The sequence below is a fragment of the Camelus ferus genome, chromosome 9 (assembly GCF_009834535.1).
Source record: "Camelus ferus isolate YT-003-E chromosome 9, BCGSAC_Cfer_1.0, whole genome shotgun sequence".
Classification (NCBI taxonomy): Eukaryota; Metazoa; Chordata; class Mammalia; order Artiodactyla; family Camelidae; genus Camelus; species Camelus ferus.
Window position 1 is genome coordinate 20,267,528 of NC_045704.1, and position 9,625 is coordinate 20,277,152.

Sequence of the window (9,625 nt, forward strand, 5' to 3'; positions counted from 1 at the left end):
GCAGCCCAAGGGCCCCCGGTGAAAAAAAGAAGCCACTCTTATCCTGGAGGACATTCCAGGGGCTTAGAGATTAACTTCCAGGAGCTGAAGGCAAAGATCAGACCTCTCCTTGGGCAAGATTAAATTCTCTACAGTTGCAAAACTGTTTCTTCTACTTATAGGAATAGAGGAAGTTTTTTCCCCCTATTCCAACAATTCTCCAATTCTGTGCAGACAAGTTAGGGACTCAGTCTCCCAAGACTGCTCACCACTTCAGATGCCAGTCACAAGTCTCAGATTGTCACCTGAACTTCTGGTCAACCAGCTATAAATCGGTGGTTCCCATGACTCCCTCCTCAGTCTTAACTTGCTCTAACTCACAGAACTCAGGGAATCACTTTATTTACCATCACAGGTTTACTATAAAGGATACAAATGAACAACCAAGGGGGGAGGGTGTAGATCAGTGTTAGAGTCCGTGCCTAGCAAGCACGAGGTCCTGGGTTCAATCCCCAGTGCTTCCATTTAAATAAGTAAATAAACCTAATTACCTACCCCTCCCACATCCCCCCCAAAATGAACAGCCAGATGAAGAGGTACTTGGGGCAAAGTAGGTTCCTGAGCACAGGAGCTTATGTCCCCATGGAGTTTGAGGTGCCCCTCTCCAGCCCTGGATGTGTTCGTCAACCTGGAAGCTCTCTGGGGATTTTATGGAGGTTCCATCATGTAGGCCTAGTTGGTTAAATTATTGGCCTTTGGTGATTAGCACAATCTCAAATCCCTCTCCCCTCGCCAGAGACTGGGGGATCTGTGGCTACAAGTCCTAATTCTCTAATCACATTACTGGTTCCTCTGGCAACCAGCCCCCATCTTCCAAGAGTTACGTCATTAGCATAAACTCTGTTACGGCTGACAGGTGCTTGTTACAAGTAACAAAAGACACTCCTATTGCTCCTAGCACTCCGGAAGTTTCGGGGGTTTAAGAAGCTCTGTGCCAGGAACCAGGGCACAGATGCATTTCTTCATACATCACAATATCCCAGGTGCCTTCTTAGGTTAGTACCGCTGGGTCTCCCTCAGCAGCAGGGCCCCAGGGCACTGGGCTCTTTGGAGAATTTGTTCTCTGTGCCCCAAACCAGAGGATTGCTGGGCTGGGAAGCCTCCTTTCCACAGTTGCTCCTCTGGGTCTCCTGCTGAACTCTTCTGCTGTTGGCCTCTTACATATGAGTGTCCCTCGTGGCTCTGGCCTGAGCACTTGGCTCCTCTTGTCTCCTCGCAGACGGATCCCGCACCACGTGACAACTTTAGCTGCCACTTCTGGGCTGATGGCTCACACAGCTTTAGTACGACGCCCTCTTTGCTTCTGCTGTTTTTCTTGACTCCACTTCATCACCACGGTCACCCAGTTGCTTTAAGGGTGTTACCCTTATGCTCTCTTCACCCCACAACCAGTTAAAGCACAGGTTCTGCTCTTCTTTAAAGTGGTTTTTCTCTGTCTCACTGTTAACATCCTACTTGTGAACCTCATTTTCCACCTGGGATATTAGTGAGTCTTTCCTTTCCCTTCCCTCCAGGTCACCTGTCACATTTCTCTTCCCATCCATTCACTTTCAGACTGTGAGTTTTGTATCTCTTGCAGGCAGCATTGCTTTTTTTAAGATCCAGTGTAATTAGATTTTATCTAATCTCTGCCTTTTTGGAGTGTTAGTTGGGGGAGGGTATAGCTCAGTGATAGAGTGCATGCCTAGCATTCACAAGGTCCTGGGTTTAATCCCAGTACCTCCAATCAACTATATAAATAAATAAACCTAATTACCTCTCCCTTCCCTCCTCCCCCCAAAAAACTATAATTAAAAACAAAAGAGGCTGATTTGCTTTACAGTTTAATTTAGGCTTATAAAGTGGAGTGTTAGTCATGTGTTAAATAACCTTATAATTTAATATAGTTTAATATAAATATAATTAAATTATATAAATATAAATAAATTAAATATGTTATATAAATATATATATAAATTATAATAGTTTACTATAAATATAATTAATTATATTTAATATAAATATAATTATGTAACCTATGGTTGGCTTTATATCTGTCTTTTTTGTATTTAGCTCTGTATTTGTCCCATCTGCTTTTGTTTCCGTTTCTTTTCTCTTATGTGTGTGTGTGTGTCTGTTTGTGTGGATTAATTGGACATTTTTTAGAATTCTGTTTATTTACTTCAGGACACCTCTTCGCACTATGATTACAGTGGTTACTCTAGGGATACGGTGTACAGTCTGCTTACGGTTCTCATTGTACCGCTTGACACAGAATGCAGGAAACTCACCCCATGCCTTCTAGAATGGGCTTTCTACACATACTTCTCCCTTTATTGATGTCATATTGTCTTAAAGTCCATCGTCTCACCAGCCTCTGTATGCTCCCCTGTAGCTGAGCGATTGGCCGTCCTTAAGATCGCTATTTGGCCCCAGGCCTTGGTTCATGCTGCTCCCTCTTCAGGGAAGGCAGTTTCTCCATCTTCCTGCAGACAAGACTCAGCTGCACATACCCTGGGCTCTGAAGCCTGAAAAATGTAATGGACCATTCACCTCTCTGTGTGCCGTAGCCCAGATGTCCTGCCGCCCCAGCTCTTACCCTTTCACCCTGATGGCTTTACATATTGCTTTCTCTCCCAGGCTGTGAGCTCCTTGAGGTCAGGAGCCATCCGTGACTGTGTCCCCAGCAACCAGCACTGGGTCAGACACACCGTGAGTCTTCAGTCAATATGTGTTGACCCAAAGTGTAAATGACAACAGCTTCCGGTCCCACCATATGTTGCCCAGAGCCAGGAATATAAAAGGCATCCTAGATAAATGATCGTAATAAGCTCTGACCTGTCAACATTATAAAAAAACCAGAACCATCACTGCTGCCTTCGTTGTTCCCACGTGACTCAGTGCCATTTCATCTTCAGCAGAGACCTGTGTCATTTAAGGACGTGGTAGTGGGCTTCACTCAAGAGGAGTGGCACAGGCTGAATCCCGCTCAGAGGGCCCTGTACCGGGACGTGATGCTGGAGACCTACAGCAACCTCGTCTCAGTGGGTAAGATCAGCTCTGCCACACAATCTAGATGATGCTTGAATGACCACCTTTCCCTTTTTAGTTGCTAAAGGTAACTGAAGTGCCCAGAACCTCTCAAGTATCAAATACTTCCTATGTGCCAGATACTTCCAAAATATTAACTCATGTAATCATCATAGGAGCCTTATGAGGTAAATACCATTGGTACCACTGTTTTACACATCTGGGGACTGAGGCAGAGAGGTGGATTAACTGCCCAGTGTCACCCATTCAGTATGCAGCAAGGCCAGAGCAGGATTTGAACTCCAGCAATCTAGCTGCACACTTTGCCTTCTTAACCCTTACATTGTGCTGCCTCAGTGAGCTTGACTTGAGTTGCAGTGGTCTCGGATGACTAATTCCTTTTGAGTTCTGGACAAGGTGTGTACAGTCTCCTCCCAAGTATACTGTCTGTTGCTCAGCCTTTCATGCTGCCTGAATGGCCCTGAAGACCAAGGAGCTCAGCCTAAGGCCTGGATCATTTCCCTGGAACAGGTTATGAAGGCACCAAACCATATGTGATCCTCAGGCTGGAGCAGGAAGAAGCACCATGGGTCTGTGAGGCGGCGTGCCCAGGCTGCCACTGTCGTGGTAAGTATGATAAATCCAGCTAAAGAGGTACTGTGGGAGGCTGGTACCATTGGAATTTGGTTCAGGGTCCAGCTCTTAAAAGCCTTAGAGCTTTAAAAAAGCAGCTGGAGACGTTTCTCTGAGAGCTTCAGCCTTCTTGTTAACCCTTCAGTCTCCATGTATCCCACCTCCCTGTGTGCTCGTTCTATCTCTGTCCAGAATCCTTGGTCTCTCTTAAGGTTAAAGGTTCACCTTCCCTTTCATAGTCAGGCATTCTTACAAATAAGTTTCTGTGATTAGCCCATTCTTGCTGGTCTCTTACTGTTTCTTTTCTAACAGTTTCTCGGTAAAATGCCTCAGACCCGCCTGCTATGCCCACGGTCTCACTCCCCATCCTTTCCTTAATCCCTTATATTATCCCTCAGCCCCTTAATTTCCTTAAGTCACAGAGGAGGAAGCAGTGGATTCCAGGAGGTGACCAGGGATCATTGGGTAGGGAAGGAGATGGCTGTGCTTGGCCTTTCTTAACTACTTCTATTGAATGTTCAGAATAACTGCGCCTCTCCCATCAGCCCTATAAAATGTCTCAACAGTACCCTGGTACCCTGAGTGTTAGTAGTCCACTCTTTAGGTTGCCTCTGGACTTCCACTTCTCCACAAGAGTCATGGGCTTAGCAAGAAGAGTCAGTGCCATCTGTTCCCAGATCTCTTTATGCCACTTAATAGTTAGTGTTGTAATCACATCATTGAATTAAATATTATGTAAACCCCAGAAACATTTAAGTCATTTTCATGCTTCTCCCCAAAATAATGTCTTTGAGATTACCACCATCCAGCTTTCACTGATTAGTAGTAGTAGCAGCAACGGCATCAGAAGGACTGGCCAGCACTCGGCGTGCTCACTGTGTGCCAGCTCTGTTCTCAGTCCTTTATGGCTGTCAACTCATTCAACCCTTCCAACACCTAGGGGAGGTATCCAGCCTTTATTACCTCATTGACAAATGAGGAAACAATCACAGAAAGTTTACGAAACTTGTCTAAGAATATAAGAAAGTAAGGAACCGAATGGGGATTTGAACCCAGGTTGTCAGGCTCTTGAACCAGTATTCTTCACCGTCACACTCTGGTGCCTTCTGAGGTGTATTTTGCTGTATGTTCATCAGCCTTCCTGAAACCATTGTAACCTGGCTGTCAGCTGCTTTTCTTTGCCCTCTTTCAAGAATTTTATATAATAACTGGGGGGGAGGGGGGAATGTAGTCAGCCCTCCTGTCTCGGTGCTCTGTATCCTCTTTCCCTGGTTGCAGCCCAGCCTTTTCCTTCCCAGAGACGGCTCCATTTTCTGTTTTCCAGCCTTGATTCTCTTAGCGGTGTAAGTCCCACAAAGAAGTCATCTATTTGGAGACCATACGATGCTCACAACTTGGCCTCTTTGCCATTTTGCCTCCTTTTGTCCCCCTCGTACCACCTAGGGCCCCTTCCCCTCATCTTACCAACCAGTGGGTCATCTCCACAGTTGTGTCCACTTATCCCTGTATTTTGCAGGACAGAAACTGAAGTCATCCTCACTCCTTGCTACCTCCCCTCCACCACACACACACACAAAGTGCATGCACACACATACCTCACCTTTTCATTCCAGAGCTTTGCTACCGTGTGCTTATTCTGAATCTTCTGTCTCTGTCACCCTCTCTGATTGTTCTATGCATACATGCTAGTTTTGTTGTTTTTCCTTTGAGGAATGACTTTAAATCTTCCTCACTACTTTGCATTTTCCACTGACGTCTCCTAAAGTTGAACTCAGATTATCTCATTCCTGAATATCTTTAAGTCAGGGGTTCTTAGCCATGGAACTTTTAAGCATTCTGGGGAAGCCTAATAGACCCCTTTTTTACATATAAAAATAAAATAAAATCCGTAAGATTATAGAAGAAATTACTAAAATACAATAGTTATTGAAATAAAGTTAGAAAATGCAGGATCAAAGTATTTTAAAAATATTAATGATATTAGTGATAATAGCAGATGTACTTCCTTTTTTACACATTAAATGAGATCTGGCATCATGTCTAATAACTGTCATGATCTCAGGTAGAGATGGTTGTGAATGTATTTTGGGAAATCTTCCACAACTATAATGTAACATGAACATACCATATTCCCAAACTAGTACAAAGTTACAAGAGTTAATAGTACTGTATTTGGTTGCTCAGTTCATAATCAAAAGAAATGCTCAATTTTGGTTAGAACTTAGGGAAAATAAAGGTGTAATTTTTTTTCCCCTATACAAATTCATAGCTCCCAGATTTCTGTCTACCAAGTTAAGAACTTTTGCTTTAAATTCTAGTTAGCTTTGTTGATTCCTGCTTTTATCTAGTTCATCTTAGAGCCCTTGCCATTTATATTATTACTAACCAGCTCAACATGGTAAACTTTCCTACTGCTATAACAGTGCTTGTCAAACTCTTAATATGATAAGAAGCATCTGGGCAATTTGTTAAAATGCAGATTTTGACTCTGTAGGTCTGGGAATAGGGCTCAAGATTCTTCATATCTATCAACATCAAGTTCCCAGATGAGGCTGAAGTTGACCATTGAGAACCACACGTTCAGTAACAAGGTGTTATGTGACCGTTAGCCCCGTTTCCTCCATAACAGAGATCAGCAAACTGCGGCCTGTAGGTTAGCCACCTGGTTTTGTGAATAAAGTTTTATTGGAACACAGTTGCACCCTTACATTTTCTTACTGTCTGTGTTCCCACCATACAATGGGAAGGTTAAGTACTTGTGAACAAGGCAATATGGCCCATAATACCTGACATACTTACTCTCTGATCTTTTAAGAACACTTTTGCTATAATATCCCCTCTTCTTCAAGATTATTTCTCTCTATACTCTATGACACGTTCCATTGCATCCATGCCAGTTCCTGAATCTCTATTCTCTATTCATATGACGTTCTTCCCTGCATGGGTGATTTTAGTTATGATTCATGCTCTCTATTCATGTACTGTGCACCCCTTAAATTTTGATGGCATTTCTCTAGCAGTTTTATTCCAGATCATAATAACAGATTCATAAAGAAAGATTTGCTGTACTTTCTCTAGAAAACATTTGGCAAGTTAACGTCCAGAGGAAAAGACGGCAAGATGCATTTTTGAGGCAAAGTACATTCATCAGCAAGAAAACACTGCCCAAGGAAAGAAACCATGAACATGATAAGTTTGGGAAAGTATCACATCTGAGCCCTGATCTTTTCCCTTCAATTCAAAATCCCAATAACAGGGACCCTTGCGGGAAAAGTTTGAACCATAATTTAGACTTGAATGGTTTTAAGAGAAACTATTCAAAAAAGCAAGATGAATGCTATGGATATGGGAAACTGTTACAACATACAAAGCATGACAGACGACCTAATGGAGAAAAGCTCTGGGAATGCAGTCATTGTGAGAAAGCTTTCAGCCATAACCCAGCACTTATGTATAAACCAGCAGTCACCAGTTCTCTTGTGTACAAACGTAAGAGGGTTCCACCTACAGAGAAACCCCACGTCTGTACTGAGTGTGGGAAAGCCTTCTGCTACAAGTCTGAATTCATTAGGCATCAGAGAAGTCACACTGGGGAGAAGCCATATGGATGCACTGACTGTGGGAAAGCCTTCTCACATAAGTCAACCCTCATTAAACACCAGAGAATACACACTGGGATAAGACCCTTTGAGTGTTTTTTTTGTGGGAAGGCCTTCACGCAGAAGTCACACCGCAGGGAACATCAGAGAACACATACAGGAGAGAGACCCTTTGTGTGCAATGAATGTGGGAAGTCATTTGGCGAGAAGTCATACCTCAATGTACATCGAAAAATACACACAGGAGAAAGGCCCTATCGTTGCAGAGAATGTGGAAAATCCTTCAGTCAGAAGTCATGCCTCAATAAACACTGGAGAACTCACACAGGAGAAAAACCCTATGGATGCAGTGAATGTGGCAAAGCTTTCTACCAGAAGCCAAACCTCAGCAGACATCAGAAAATTCATGCTAGGAAGAATGCTTATAGGAATTAAAACCTAAGAATTGTCAGAAAGCCTTGAGTAAGATATCCTGTTTCATTATGTGTGGAGGAATTCATCCTTAGGAGAAATCTTACTGATTTGGTGAATTTGAACCAAGTGTTTTACAATAAGGCAAGTCATTCTCCAATTGTGATAGAAAATTTTATACAAAAGATTATAGAAAATACTTTATAATACATAAACCTGGTCACTCTGGCTTATGAAAGTTTAAAAATATATTAATGGAATGATAAAATACAAAGTATATATGAAGAAAAGTAGAGGTTTGTTGTTTGGCCCTTTTCTGAATAATAAAGTAATGTTTTTAATGGCTTTTGTTAAGTTAGCCAAAAACTTTATTAAATGTTTTTAATGTTAAAAAGGCACTTACTTTGTCTTTATTATTTTAATATATAAATATATTATTAACTAAAATAATAAATAATTTAAATAAATTATTTGTTTTGCCTTTATTTGTCTTGAAAAGGCAAAGCCAAGGAATAGTTTCACAACCTGACACTGAGTGAACAAAATGCTGTCAACTTTATGACTCAGCACACTCATTATTTAACAACAACAAAGGAGCATAGCCCTAGTACATTGTGCACTACTCCTGTTTTCTTAGTCTTGCTTAAAATGCCTGCCGCAAATTAGTAGGAGAGACACTTTTTATGAGTCTTATAATTCGGTAATGTTTCGTGCACAGATCAATGAAGGAGAATTCCTTTTTTTTTTTTTTTTTTTTTCCTGCAATTTAAGTTGGCAGCATCCACTTTTCTTCCCTATCAATTTCTCTTTGAATGTCCTGGACACTAAATCCCAAGTTTTTACATCATTCCAATTCAAAGCCCACTTCCCTGAATGAGGTATGTATGTAATCTATATAAGAAAACAAATGGCTACATTGTTCAAGACTTGCCTCCCTATAAGAATGCCTGATCCAGAATGAAAAAAGAAAACATAATCACAGATAAAGATGTGATTGAAAGAATGGTTAAAGGTATTTCATGTAACTCTAGATCAACATATTTTTAAAACAGGAAATAGATGCTTTTTCAGCAAAACATAAGCTATGAAAATTGCAATAAGTAGTGGAAAACTTGATGAAACAATTACCATTGGAAAATTTGGAAAAGTAATTAAAGATTTATGATTGAAAATGCTCTAGGCCTAGATGATTTCATGATTTGTTCTATTTAACTTTTAAAGAAGGTAATACCAGTGTTACTTAAAATATTTTACCCCATAGACTATGACCCCCCAATTTATTTTATGATGTCAGAAAAAGTTTAACAACAAGCCCAAATAAAAGCAGTTGGAAAAAAACAAAATTCCAGACCAGACTGACTCATGAATGTAGAAACAAAAGTTATAATTAAAATAATAGAAAATAGAATTTAGCAATATACCTAAAGAATGATATATTATGATGACCAAGTTATGTCAAGAATGCAGAGCCAATGCAGTAATAGAAAATATATCAGTAAAATTAACAGCCTAAAAGAGATGCTATCAGTAGACACTGACAAAGCATTTAATAGAATTTGTAAACATTTCTAATGTAATAAAATATAAATTAAATTATAATAGATGATAACTGCTTAGTTTCTTTACCAAACCCCACAGCATATATTGTGCTGAAGCCATTTTATAAAAACCAAGAACTTAACAGTTTAATAGATGCCCACTGTCATCTATTTTTAATAAATATTATCTTGGAGTTTCCAGTGAAGTTGATTTAAAAAAAAGAAAGTTTAATAATTGGTATAAACAAGGGGAAAGAAAAGGTAAAACTTCTTTTTGCTGATGATGTGATTGTATACCAATAAATGAAGAGAATAATGATTTTTTTGAGTTAAAAAGGTAATTTTCTAAGGCACAGAAATCAAGAATTTTTCTCTGTAAACATCTAATAATTTGTA

The 9,625-nt window shown here is 40.5% G+C and overlaps 1 protein-coding gene across 1 annotated transcript in view; it reads left to right on the forward strand.

Moving 5' to 3' along the window:
* LOC102512190 (zinc finger protein 27) overlaps positions 1-8,937 on the forward strand; it is a 65,707-nt gene extending 56,770 nt beyond the window's left edge. Inside the window, 3 exon segments of the mRNA XM_032487410.1 lie at positions 2,937-3,066; positions 3,580-3,675; positions 6,760-8,937. Coding sequence (XP_032343301.1) covers positions 2,937-3,066; positions 3,580-3,675; positions 6,760-7,715 — 1,182 coding nt within the window. The 3' untranslated portion in view covers positions 7,716-8,937.
* The last annotated feature ends 688 nt before the right edge of the window (positions 8,938-9,625 follow it).